Below are 15062 nucleotides of genomic sequence, written 5' to 3'. Positions count from 1 at the left end.
TTCCACATATCAACATCTGCATGCTGCTTATGAGTCGCAATTTTTAGATCATCGCTTCCTATATACAGATGGCTCAAAAACTGATTATCACATGGGAGCGGCAGTTTACACATCTGATGCCACCACATCCCAAAAGACTGCATAATTTATACTGCAGAACTGCAATCCATAATGTTAGCACTAAACCAATTCGAATACTCAAGCTCACCAAACAGCATCATTTTTACTTGACTCCCTTAGCTCCATGATAGCTATACAAAATGTCAATTCTAATAAACACCTGCGGCAACAACAAATTCAGTTCAAAGTATCAAAGCTCCTTGAACAAGGTCATAACATAAGATTTTGCTGGATCCCAAGTCATGTTGGAATATATGGTAACAAACAAGCAGACAAAGCTGCTAAGAAAGCTAACAGCAACATTTTCACACCCCAATCCATTCCTTCCACAGATTATAAAAAAGTTATTTATAGTAGTGGGATACACCACTGCCAACAGCAATGGCAAGTTCGAAACAATAACAAATTGCACCAAATTAAAAGTTTACTCCAACCATTGAAATCCAGCAAACAACAAAACAGACGTGACGAAGTGATACTTGCAAGGTTAAGAATAGGACACACTCATTCATTTCAGCCACTGTCATCTTTTGCGAGGAGAAGATCCCCCTCTATGTCCTATCTGTCACACACAAGAAACAGTAGAACATGTACCGATTACATGTCCAACTTTTATGGATGAGTGCCGAAGTTGCTTCAAAGAGTTGATAACCAAACATCACTTTCTCACTCTCAAAGCCATATTGGAAGATAGAAAAAAACATAGCAGACTTTTTCAGTTCCTCAGGGAATTAAATTTCTATAATCTAATATTTCGCAGCAAGTTTGTATTCGCAGCAAAATACGAATACAAACAAAACTGTTGTGAAAAACCTGCGAGGTGATCTGATTGAGGTGTATAAGGCCTTGAATGGGTTGAGCACGTTGACTTCTGATGGAGTTCTTCCACTTGTTCAGATTAGACTGTGGTTCGAGCCCGTGACCACCAAATACGGAGGATGCAGAAAGGTCGGGGAATGACCACTCCCATATCCCTGGAGCAATATGGCCTTAGTTGCTAATGCTCCTAAAAACCAAATAACAACAACAACAACTTGTTCAGATTACAAACCTAAGGGGGCATAAATTCAAATTGAGGAAAGACAGATGTAGAATAGATGTGTGGAAATTTCCCTTTAGCCCAGCAGGTTGGTTAAATGCTGGAACAAACTTCCATCTGTCGTTGTGGAAGTTGATATGTTAAATAAATTTAAAGAGGAACTGGGCAAACATTTAGAGGGAATTGTTTTGTATAAATTTTTTTTTTTTTTTTTGGCTGATGCTGCATAAGCTTATCCACTTGCTTTCTTGCATCACATGCCACTACTACTACCTTCCAGGTGCAGTTTAGCCACGCAGTAGCTCTTGTGCCAAGAATTTCTAAATCAATCAATCAGTAGGTACGGTATATCTCCCAATGGTTCAAAAGCTGTTTTAATGCTGCCATCTATTATAAACTGTTGAAAACTAGTTGGAAATGCAGATAAGAGATGGCAGCATGCATTAGAAATTTAACCTGGAGGTTGTGGCTAATCACCCAACAGCTCACCTTCGAAAATATTGTTCCTGTGTTAACTATTAATAAACAATTAAAAATCTGAAATTTTTTTCTACCTTCTTAAATACAGTCTGTTCTCGTATAGCACGATAGTTGTGTTCCTAGAAACCCTCGTGCAATGCAAAATCATGCAATATAAACAACAGGCCCGATGGGAAAAGTGGGGTTAGGTGCCGACCACCCAAGATTGAACACACATTTGGGACCAAAACATTACCAAACACAATAAATAATCGGGTAATTTTAATCGTTATAAAATACTTAGGTATTTTATAACGATTAAAATATGTAATAAAAATATAATATATTATAATAAACTTTTTTTAGTATTTTTTAATACTAAAAAAGTATTTTTTACGAATAAAATATGTATTTTATTCATAAAAATTTATTATATTAAATAAAATAGTCGTAATAAAATACTTACGTATTTTATAATACGTAAGTACAAATTTTAATATGTAAGTCGTAATAAAATGCTTACGTATTTTATTACGACTATTACGTAATAAAATATTGCTAATGCTTTTGCTTCTATCGTAAGCAAACTTGTTTTTTGTTTGATTTTCTATCCAAACAGATGACAGGCGTTCCATCTCTTCCAATTCTTGTGTCTTAATCTAATGGATTTTAATTACACTTTGAGTTGTTCCCTCTATAAAAGTTGTTTTTATTTTCTCTGCATTCTTTGTAATTCTTTCTAATTCTCGGCGTTGCCTCATTTAGGTCTGTAGCACGTGCAATATCACATGGTCTTTCATTTCGCTCCAAGTGTTTCACAATTTCATATTTTTTTCTCTATCGACAGAGGCGGACTGGCCATAAGACTAATCCCGGTGGGCCGGAGGCCTGTGTGATTTTGGCCATAAACCGTAGTATGAGGCCACTATAAATTTTCCCGGGTAAGAATTTTTGACCCAGTCCGCCTCTGTTTATCGATATTGCTTCTTTTTTTTTTTCTCTCTCTGAATCTGCAGTGTCTTTGCCAGGATGCTTCCTTTTCACACCTTTTAAGTATTTTACTCATTTTTAGGGAATAAAGCGCAATTACAAAATGAGGAGGCACGCTTGATACACATAAACAAAGCAGCCCCCTTGCAGCAACTGAATAAACAACACCGTAAAGGCCAAGATACACTATTAACACCCCACATTTTACTAAAGCACATTTCTGCGGGTTACTACCATAAAACAATAAAAACAATTTCCAGTTTCGTTTCTGCTAGTGGAATCTGTTATAAACTGGTAGTAAACTCGATCTAATTGCATTTGCGATTATACCGATAGCTGGAATTGTGTTGGTTTTTACGTTATTATGGTGAAATGTGTTTCCCTTTCACTGATATAAAACACATAAATACATTTTCAGAATCTTCTTCATTCCTATCGTGTTGCATTCGGTTGGGGTGATTCCGTGTTCGACTGCCATTTCTTGTAAACACAAAGGCGAATCGTGCATAAGCGAATTTGGTTCGTGTTATATAAGATAATGTTCCCCTATTTATAAATCGTGTATGATCGAATTTGTGTAATGTAAACACGTGTTATACGAGGACCGACTGTATAGTCAAAGTTTTACTGCAACAGTTTCTGAAGCGTTTTTTTTTTTTTTTTTTAGTTTTCATAGGAAATTGCATGCTGCAAGCTGTCAGGTGACCAGCAACTGTTTTGGTTTTTTTGGCTTGAAGCGTGGCATGGTATCAACAGATGCTAACACTGTGTTTGTTTATAGTTCCAGGTTATTTGTTTTTCTTTCTGCACTAGTGCAGTAAACATCTGCAGTCTTACCCTAATTGTTTTGAAAGATTTGTTTTCAAGTAGTAAAGATAGGAAAATGAAATGGCTGCTACACTGCAGTAAGCAAGATATGTGGTTTCAAATTTTTCACACAATGAATTATGCCAAATTTGAAATAGTTTTAAATAAATCTGAAAACAGAAGTAACTAATAGTATTAAATATATATAATTATTTTTTTTAATAATATTTATATGGAAAATAAACAGAAACATTTACATGTTTTAAATTTCACACTTTTAAAATAGAAAAAGAGATCAAGAGACTGGTGTTTCTTTTTTATGTATAAATGTTTGTTTTTTGCAGTATTCAGCAGAATTTTTTTTTTAATAAAAGGCATAAAACACAGCTTTTTAAATTTAATTTTTTATTAAAATAAAGAGTACATACTATAAATCCTGCAATCCATTAAGAAAAGATAAAATATTGGCTTTGTTTAATCAGAATTCAAAAAACCAAAAACATTTTCCAGAAATAAAAAAGTTGTGAATCTGTCAGGTAAACTGCCACCATTTTTGCTACATTTTGGGTGCCCCACCACTGGTTTTAAGACAACTCATAAATTAATAGACACAAAGCTACCTTCAGAACACAGATCTTTATACTTCCAACTGCCATGCACGCATGCAAAGGGCATAGTTCCGTGCATGTTCTGCTGAAAGAGTTAAATAAATGTAAAAGTTCATAATTTTTATTGCTCTCTCTCTCTCTCTCTCTGTGTCTCTCTCTCTCTATGCTTATTTTGTTTCCTTCTTGTCAACTTTAAGTTCTCGATTTTTTTGAAGATGGAAATTAAAGTATCTAGATTATTTCTGTAAATATTTAAAACTGTAAATAATATGTATGAAGGTGATTCAGAAAAAGACGGGATGAAAAGATATTGTTTATTCATACATGTTTAAATCTGTTTTATCATCACTCTTGAATTATATTTGTTCACAATATTGCTTTGAGTTTTTACATCTCTAAAAATAAGTTATATATCATTCAGAAAATCTCAACTAGAAATTGAGTTTAATATTAATCAGAATTTAATGAATTAATATCACTAGCCAACAAAAAAAAAAAAAAAAAATTATACCTCCAGAGCAAAGGTTGTTGATTCTAAAGGAAAATAATCTGATTCCAAGAATATCAAAATTGTCTATCAAGTCTCCATTGCAAGATATGCTGAAAATTTAGTAATTTAATGAACAATCAGTTTCAAATATCATATAATACATATATTATTCTACAAATGAGTATTAAATTATTTAATCAAACATATAATGTACTGCATATATTCTATTTCCTTAGAAATGTTTGCCACTTAGAATTTTTCTTTATAGTCCATTTTGCTTTCCCTCTTAAGAAACCAGCAATAAATCTTCCATCATGACAGTATCCCAGCATCCTTGGTACCACTTTTCCATCATGGATATACTGTATCTTGATGAAACCATTTCTCCTCACTCATCACTTGCATCTCCCAAATTTTGAGTTGAAAAAACTAAGGTGGGAATGAAGAAAATGAATTTTCAGAGAAATTCAGCAACCCATATCTTTATAACATTGCAGTTAAAGGTGACACTAGCAGAGACATAATTATTTGCTTTCCTTCTTTCAAGAAATCCATACACAGTGGCTTTAAATAAGCCATGCCAAACTGCTAGTTCATTATCCTGTAACTTTGTTTCAAATACTTCATCTTAGAGGAGTTACTTTATTTGAAGCCTATTGAAAATGTGTTCTTTCAGCATTGCATCCGTTAAATTGTGAAACACTTCCCTTAGGTAGCACCATTTCCTTCTTTATCCAGAACCTTAACCTTCATTAATCCAAGTTTTATATGCAAAGCTAGAAGAACCTTTTTTGGTTCAATTATGGAGCATGTTTTATATTACTTCTTCCTGGTAAAAATTCCTACCTCTTTTCCCACCACTGCACAGTAAAATGTTTTGCTTTTGTAACTGTCCAACAAAAATAAAAAACAACAGTATTTTGTGAAACCTCCCTGTAGACCAGTAAATAATCCAGTTACCTTATGATCACCTCAAATTCCAAGCAAAGTCATGGTACTTTATTGAACTCAGGATCTTGTACATACTTTCATATGTTTCTTTCAAGCCAACAGTATGACAAAGAGGAAATAATGGGAGTTCATTCCACTGTGTAGCAAAACTTCTTTTAAATATCAAGGCATCCATAACTATACACCATTCAAAAGAATTGTTCTATACCAAATTCATTCAGATGGTCACTAATACCTTTACAGAAACATATACCATAAAAAAAATATTTTGAAAACACTTTTTTTTTGAAATTTTATATATTAACTGTAATTTTATTAATTCCATTGTTATGACCTAGAACTAATGAGTCCTGCTTGCTCTTTGACTTCTCCGGTACTAGAGTGTATGTGTGCAGTCGAAGAATTTTGAGCTTGTAGGATTGGATAAGTTTTCTGGAAATTTTTACCATCTTTTAGATTAATTAACATATTAAATTATATTTGACAAATAGTTTATTAGTCTTAGTCATTCGTTAGCTTATTTTTAAATTTAGCATGATAGGCTATGGTATAATGTAAAACTTGATAGCATATCATGTATCACTACATTTAGGCATCTATTAGTGTAGCATTGCCAATTAATCAGTTAAATTGATTAATTTTATTAATTTTCATTGTTGATCAATTAAACTATATTTAAATGGAAATCATGCCCCAGAGTAGAGCAGCAAAGCAATGACCACAGTGTAGTGGGAGTGCTGTGACTTCGGGGAGAAGAGAAGATCTGCCAGATTAGTCAAGAAAAAAAGTGATGCTTCTTAGGGAATAAATTTAAGAATTAGGCATATTATTAGATATTATATAGGATGGACAGATGAGGTGTGTAGTAATTTTTTTTTTTTTTTTTGGCTTATGTTGTATAAGCTTGCTCCTTTGCATCTCTAATGCAGACACTGTTGGTTCAAAAGAAAGTGAATGAAATTTGCTGTAATTGGTTGCTTACTCAGTTTTTCCCAATTAATTATTGTGCATGTGTTTCAATTTAACTTTTAATAAGTTTTGTAAACACATAATTAAATATTAGTAAAAATTAATAAAAATGGCATTGCTTAATGCATTTCATTTTTATGGATAATTAGATCACTTACTAGTTTTAGTTGATATCACTTTTGCTTCAATAGAATTTTTTTAATGTGATAGGATAGCTTCCCCTTTTTAATGGATCAAAACAACTCCCTTTTTAAATTTATCCGAATGAACTTTGTATATAGCTATTTAAACGGTCACTGTTTCTCACTGCTGAGTAAAAGTGGTGGCACAAGAAAAGTTTTCATCATTCCTCAGTCAAAAAAGCTAAATACTACTGTCATTAAGGCAGTTATGAAAGTAATGTTAAATATCACAGCATTTTTATCAAACGTACAAGGTGTTCACAAACCTTTACAAAATTAAAATCTTATTGCATGAATAGGGTATGTGTTACAGATCTGAAATCATATTTAAGTGAAACAGGATATCTTAAATTTTTATTCACCAATCAGAAAATGTGCATGCTGTAGTAGATGGCAGTACAATAGCAAAACTAATTGTGAAGAAATTAATCAACAAAATTCCATCTTCTCCGTTTTGTTGTCAATCAACAAGTTATAGCCGTATGAGCTGTAACTTGTATAGTTTCATCCTCAGACAGCAACATAGCATTTTACACACTTTCAGCCTTGACATGTTAAGTCCACAACTAGCATATCACATGGATTTCCTTGGGTTTTGCATAAAATGTCCACAAGCCAGTTCCACTGCATTATACCACCACCATCACTTCTTCCAGGATGATTGCACAACAGATGCCCTTTATAAATTTTCCATACCATTGCAGAATTGTAGGTCTGCTCAGTTGCATATTTTTAAACCATCTTCAAAATTTATGCATAATAATGGTGGCAGACTGTGCCTTCTAAGGATGAGTAAATTCCACCATGATTACAGTTTTGCAATAATGCTGCCATCTACTGCAAAGTGCACTTTTCCAATTGGTGAATAAAAACCCAATGATATCGTCTTACCTAGCATCTGAAATGGTTTCAGTTTGTATTAAATACTCTATTCACACAATAATGTTTTAGTTTTGTAAAGGAGGTTCGGGGATACCCTGTGTTAATAGAAACAGAAAATCACCGTGGGCTACTGGTCAAAATTATATATGTAGTCTGTTGTTAGAGAGTTTTTTTTTTTTTCATGTATATGCCATGAAGTTAATGTTGTATATGTACTTTCTTCAGTACTTTTTTTTATTGTGGAAACAGCATTTCTCAATTTTATTTCCTTGATAAGTGATGCATCACAGAGGAACTGCATCAGACAGCCCAAATAAGTTTGTAAACATTCCTAACCAGCAGCAGAGAGCATGATGAATTTGACCTTCACTTGCCATCATTGCAAAATGCCACTGACCAACGAAAATGCACATACTTATCATTTACCTTGAAAATGTCCCATCTAGGGAGGTTGAAAATACCAAAAGGACACCCATTAAAGTGTCTGCATCCATATTAGAGAATGTTAATTTTGGAGAAGAAGTCTGACATGTAATTTCTAGCAGACCTGAGGTTATACAACTATAGGGCAACGTCAAGAAAAAGTCATGAGGGTAGGATTAAATTTGAAAGTATTGGTAATTTTGGCATGGAGAGACTATCCAGGACTTGTGGGGTAGAGTATTTCCCAGCAAGGCCTGTGCTTGTGAATAGTTTTTATAGGTATGGGATATACTTAAGTAGAAGAGGCACAAGAGTATTTGCTGATGATATTGAGACAGTGCTAGCTGTGTCAAAAACTTCTGACTTGGGGAGGTGCACAGACTAATAGATCAACAGTAGCTGTAAGCATGAGGGATGCTATTCACGTTATGAATTGCCCTTTATGTGACTTTTTTTTTTTTTTTTTTTTTTTTTTATGAGAAGAGGGATATAAAGCACTTCTGCTATATTAGAATATCTGTTTTGTGGGTTTTTTTTTTTTTTTTTTTTTTCCTTTCAGTTGAAAAGTATTAAAAAAATGGTCTCCACGACGTTCCGCAAAAAGACTTATTGGCCCAGCAAATCAATCAGGTAGTCAATAACTCCAAAACTCTTTGGGTACCCAGACTGAATATGAATGAAATTATAGCATTGCGTAGTCTTAGATGGAACAAAGATATTGTTATCCAAAGAACAGATAAAGGGGACACTGTAGTTATTATGAATAAAACAGACTATTTTAGAAAATTGGACTCTATTATATGGGACAGTTCCACTTACAGGGAGATAGACTGGTCTGTATTCACAAATTTAGTAAACCCATATAACAAAACCCTAACTGCATACCATAAGAGTGATTTTATTTCCATGGTCCAATTAAAAGAGCCAAAAGTGAGGATATATAATATTCCTGTACTTTTTGGACAGGTTAAAACCACAAACTCGGTTTTCCCATATGCCCTATTGTATCATACAAAAATTCAGCATTTCCACACTTAGCTGCGCACTTATACAACATCATAAAACCATTTAGACAGTTGATAAAGTTTGGCATAAAAAATTGACACTTTATTATTATTATTAGCTATATGGTACAAGGAAGCCTGATGCTTATGCTGCACCAGCCAAAAAAAATTTCCCGAATTACCCTGAGAGAGAGAGAGAGAGAGAGAGAGAGAGAGAGAGAGAGAGAGAGAGAGTCAAAAGTAGAAGGGAATCACCAAGAAAGAGAAGAATGATGTCCAGCTCAGGATCCTAGGTGTGCCAAGCCCATACTCACCAGATGTGAGCCCCTGGGGTTAATTATTTAATAGTATTAAAGATATTAAGCTTGGCGTTCATGATAAATTATTTTCATTAGATGTTACCTCCTTGTACACCAATGTAAATGTAGATTACGCTCTCGATGTACTTTGGGAACCGTTAAATAATGATACTATCACGTTAAAGCACACTAAATTACCCAAAAAAAGAAATTTTTAAATTAATCAAGCTTCTTCTTCTTCTTCTTTTAAAGACACTATATACAAACAGGTTTTTGGTTTACCGATGGATTTGAATCTGAGTGCTCTTATAGCAGAAATCTATCTTGCCAATATCGAGGACATTCATTTAACACCGTTTTTCCCCCACATTACTTACTATGGGAGATATATTGACGATATACTTGTTATAACAGATCATAACACCACTCAGGACATTCTACTGGTATTCAACAATATTCACACAAGACTACATTTTACATTGGAGGAAGAACAGATAGAAACAAAAGCCCTGAATTTAAATTTCATTCTAATACGTGACATGCAGAAAATCCAATTTAGCATTTACCAAAAACCCACCAATTCGGGGGTGTACCTGCATTACTGGAGTTATCATCTATTCATGTATAAGAGATCCATTAAATTTAACCAGTTTATCAAAGCTTACAAATATTCCACTTCTGAACCCACCTTACACTTAGAAATTGTTACACTAACCGACAGGTTTTTAAATAGGAGCTACCCTCACTCCGTTATAAATCAAATCAGATTACAGGCTAAAATAAAACAGCGAATACGATACCCATTAATAAAACCAGTAAAAAACACTATTTCCATACCATACACCGAACAATACAGGCAGCTCAATAAACTCTTTAGATATACTGAATTCAAAATTATAGCCAGGCCCATGCAGAAGCTCCATAATATATTAAAATATCACAGTTCTTACTTCTTGCTCAGCAAAGGAAATGATCTTGTATACAAGATTTCATGTAGTCAGTGTGATTCATTGTACGAGGGGTCCACTCACTGTACTTTAGATTTGCATATCAAGCAACATGCTGTTCCGTCTGCACATCATGTGCAAATGCGTCGGAGCTGGCCTTTCATGCGGTCAGTGATGGTCACGTATTCCTATTCAATGAAGCGGAAATTTTAAACATACAACACAATTACTTAAAATTATTGTTTGCTAAAACGCTTGAAATGAAACTACGTGAAAATTCTATCAGTGTGCGACGTCCTTACCTAACCTTGGATTTCTGGGTTTTTTTTTTTTTTTACGCATGTGTCAATACAAATAATCTCTATTTTAAGAGCCAAATACACACAAATACTTCGCAATATTCCCATCCTGTGAACATGGTGATCAGCGATTGGTTTCTTTTCCTCCGCTTATTTATATGCTTAAATTCAGCGGGTCGTCTCGTCTGATCTGAGGTCGACATTTTTATCAAAAAAATTTCGTCGATTTTAAGGAAGGGAAACAGCTGTGCATTTCATTTAATTTCAATGTTCATCCAAATTTTAATAGTGATTTTAATCTTTTTAATCATGATTTTAATTATTTATTATCAGAAGCAGTTTTAATTATTTATTCTGACAACATGTCTTCTCACACTCATGGTCTTGCTGCGGTGGTTTGATGTGTTTTGGGGTCGGGGCTCTCGGCTTTCGATTCCATTGCATGTCGAATTTGGTGGTGTATCTCTATGAGTGAGGAAATTCATTAATTCGTTTTTTCATCTTATTTTATTCGTTACATTTGGAGAGAATTGACTAGAAGCATTCCACAAAAAAAATTGAGGTAATCTCTTTTTTTAATAGTTGGAAATTATGCACAGATGGGAATCCGATATTTTTCAGTATATTCTTTCTGATTTATCAATGATTTATTTAATTGCTATTTCATCAGTACGTAGATCAGAAAGGCCAAAGGTTTGCCGAGTTTTATGTTACTTACTCACCCTTCCAATCAAGCAAAACAATATATAAATATATATAATTTTTTTAACATTGTGTCCCTCCATAAGTCTTTGGAAGAGCAGTTCGTCCCCTCCAGTGTTATGTAACAAAAGCTTTAACCCCTGGCCCTTTGTAATTTTCTATATTTCTTCCTCAATTATTGATGAATGAATAAAATGCATATATTTTGATGAGTTTTTAATCCATCAAAACTTCTAAATCGAAAGCTATCACTCATGATTATATACTTTGAGAACTGATTAAATTACTTTAAACAAGTAAAAATATAAAGTGAATCTGTGTAAACATTATTCCTATTATTAGGAATAATGTCATTCACTTCTGGTATATATCTAGTATTTCTTGCTGTAGAAGTAACACAGCTGCCTGATTATTAATTTTTTTTATATAGTTTTTAGCATTATCTGAAGTTAAGAGGCATCAACAATATGCACGATCATCAAAAAATCTCTTCTGGGTGTGCTGCTAGAATAATAATAAATGACATAGAATTAAGACATTGTCATTATTCTTTTTCTGTGTTGACTTTGTTAAGCCATTTTAAAACAAAGTCAATATAGAAAAGGAATGATAAAAATATAAAAACAGAATAAAGCTATTATAATTTGCCCTAATACCAACCTTGTTTGTCATATAATCTAGTTAATTTTGCTAAATTAACAGAATTAATAGCAGATTATGTGACAAATGGTCCTTGAGGTTGTCACAGACATTCTCTCAGATAAGCCAGACAAACTGTACTTGCTACCTGGGAGTCTGAAACGCTGATGGAACTGATATTCGGGTGATATTCAAGTCAAGTGGATACAATTTCGGTGAAGTCAGGATGATCTGTGACAGCCAAATCCTCTGCTTGCATCTTCGCCATGGTGGGACTGTTAGTAATCCTGGGTATAACCTCCATACACAAGCATTTGTGCAATCCAAGAAGATGCGCAAGACATCTTCTTGGATTGCACAAATGCAAAGCAAGAAGCACACATTCGCCAGAAACAAAATGTCGGTTATCAGTACTGGCAGATAAGTGACACTCACCACTAAGTTCCCACTGGTCATCGCAAAGCCGTGTATCGTCACTACCAATGTGGATGTGACGGATGGGCTTGCTAATGGCAACGTGGGTAAATTATCCAAGATTGAATACAAAGCAGAATAAAACCGATAGATAGAATTGTGGCTCGAATTTACCACCTCGCCTAAGATTGGAATGGAAGCTCATAAGAAGGCAGCCAAATACATGGAAGCAGACAACATCAGTTGCTCAGCCACGACACTCACAACATGAACTGCACAATCTGTGCCAAAAGAAATCACTTTCCTCTCATACTGTCTTGTGCAATATCAATACACAAGCAGCAAGGTGAGACGTTCTATACAGTGGTTTACAGTCCGAAGAGGGGCACGAACAGCAGCTGGTTTATGTCAATCTGTTGCACGTAACTGACATCAATGGACTTTACATCATCTTGCTGACTAGAAGCAAGAGATTCTACCACAGCCTCAGAAACGGTACATCCACCATAGATCTACAAAAGAGATTTCCAGGCTCACCACTAATCAGCTACAAGCAAGACAGGACAGCTTGCTCAAATTCATCTGCAATAGGAAGGAACTCTCGGTTCTCTCACTCAACTGTCAAAACCTATGGGCACATCATGCCGATCTCACCGGCACTGTTACACAGCGATGCCAAGTCTTGCTGCTATCTGAGACTTGGTTAGACAGTAACAAGAGTGTCAGGATCCTAAAATTTCATTGCGTGGTTCAATTCAAGCGTGAAACCAGACAGCTGGAGTCGCAAAATATCACAACAAGATGGATGAGGTGCACATTGTTATGCCATACTTTGATGTCATCTATTAACAAACAACTGGTTCGACAGTCTGTGTTCAGCCCGTTGGTGATATATGTACAGTGGAGTGCTTGTTACCTAATGGCCAAGTAATACTTACAACAGTTGTCTGTATGTCTCCTAACAGTGACATACAGGTTATAATTGACTCCATTTCGTTTTTCTGCCGTACTCAATTCAAGTTGCAGCGCTGTTAAAGAAAGATTTACATAAAATGCCCATGATCATGAGCAGTGATTTCAATATTAACTTCGGATTGGAAGAAACTGAACTGTTGATTACTTTCCTGCAGAAAATGTTCTGTCTACCTCTAAACACTGATCCCCCAATTTCAACTACAAGATCAGATACCTTATTTGATGCTGTTTTCCAGAGACATTTAGATACATTGCAATTGCAAATATACATCTCTTACTTTAGTTATCATAAATCCATTGCATCTTGTCTTTCAGCTGTGAAATTATGGAAATTTTGTGATTGATCAATAAAATATTTACAATTCAAAAGCTCTTCTTTCATAATCAATATGTATGAACCTAAAAGAAACGCAAAGGATGTTTCACATAAAACCATCTACCATGCATGCTCGGCACATGTGCCACATTTTTTTTTTTGCCCCCAACCAGTAGTTGACTGTCATAATTTGTGCACCATTCATTTCCAGAGCTATTTTAATCCTTCTATTGGTTATATATCTTATATTTATGTCAGTTGCTCTGTTATTGTAATTGGTTTTATTTAAGCTTTCATAATTGATAATTTGCAATGTCACTATCTTGCACTATTTGGAAAAGTGTCATTTTGTGTGAAAATATTGGTGTCTAATTATTGTGAAAAATTGCAACCTCCCAGATGTTTGCAAATTAGCTAATCTTGGATCAAGACCCTCCCCCCATGAAGAATTTACTCCCTCATGCAAAAAAAAAAAAAAAAAAAAAAAAACCTACCTGAATGTATTTACAGGTGCAGCACAATAGTTGCTGATGTCACAAATCCAAAGTTGCCTTGAATTATAAAAGAAAATAAATTCATTTATTTTGTTTTAAAAAAAAAAAAAAACTTGTCACCTACATGTGCTATACTTACTTTTTCACAGATTGATGTCTGTGTGAATATTGTAAAAGCTTAATAAAATAATTGGATTTTTATTTTTTTATATTTATTTATTTTTAGATGGCCAGTGGGATCTTACCAATTACCACATCTTGGATTTGGGACATCCTCATTACTCAATACGCTGCATGATTGCAGTCCATAATAAGATTTGGTGTGGTTATCGAAACAGAATTCACATAGTGGATCCAAAAACTCTCTCAGTTGAGGTTAGGTCTTAGTAAATTCAAATATTTTATTAAAATAAAAGAATTGGGAATAATTTTTATTAAAATGTTTTTTGTAAAATGGTTCCAGAATAAATTTTATGCCACTTTCAAATTTGGTATATTAATCAAACGAATGAAATCAGCAGGAATGTTTGTTTTTGTATATGGGCAAATAAGGATTACTCATCACAGATTTAAACTTTTATTGTATAGCTGTTCATGAATATTTAACTTTTTTTTTTTTGTTATCTAATCCACAGTTTTTACAAAATGTAAAACATCATATTTATAGTGAATATTTTATTATTTTTAAAAAGAACTGTAATAAATTTTTAATAATTTTTAAAAAGTGTACTATAAATAATATGTAAACAATACAAAAATCATTTTTGTCAGACAAAAACTTATGCCAACAGGCCTTAACAACAGGCTATGGTCCTTGAGGTTGTCACAGACATTCTCTCAGATAAGCCAGACAAACTGTACTTGCTACCTGGGTGTCTAAAAACGCTGATGGAACTGGTATTCGGGTGATATTCAAGTCAAGCGGACACAATTTCGGCGAAGTTCGAATGGTCTGTGACAGCCAAATCCTCTGCATGCACCTTCACGATGGTGGGACTGTTAGTAATCCTGGGTATAACCTCCATGCACAAGTACATGGTGGGTGACCACCCA

The 15062-nt window shown here is 34.1% G+C and overlaps 1 protein-coding gene across 1 annotated transcript in view; it reads left to right on the top strand.

Moving 5' to 3' along the window:
- Window positions 1-15062, top strand: part of LOC150078024 (C-Jun-amino-terminal kinase-interacting protein 4-like) — a 518865-nt gene that overhangs the window by 392203 nt on the left and 111600 nt on the right. The window contains exon 23 of the mRNA XM_090385183.1: window positions 14236-14384. Coding sequence (XP_090241309.1) covers window positions 14236-14384 — 149 coding nt within the window. The remainder of the gene's footprint in view (window positions 1-14235; window positions 14385-15062) is intronic.

This window comes from Mastigoproctus giganteus, chromosome 11, assembly GCF_048544385.1.
Source record: "Mastigoproctus giganteus isolate SK-2022 chromosome 11, ASM4854438v1, whole genome shotgun sequence".
Taxonomy (NCBI): domain Eukaryota; kingdom Metazoa; phylum Arthropoda; class Arachnida; order Uropygi; family Thelyphonidae; genus Mastigoproctus; species Mastigoproctus giganteus.
The sequence above is the reverse complement of the archived record's forward strand: the minus strand, read 5'-3'. Positions and strand labels throughout refer to the sequence as shown.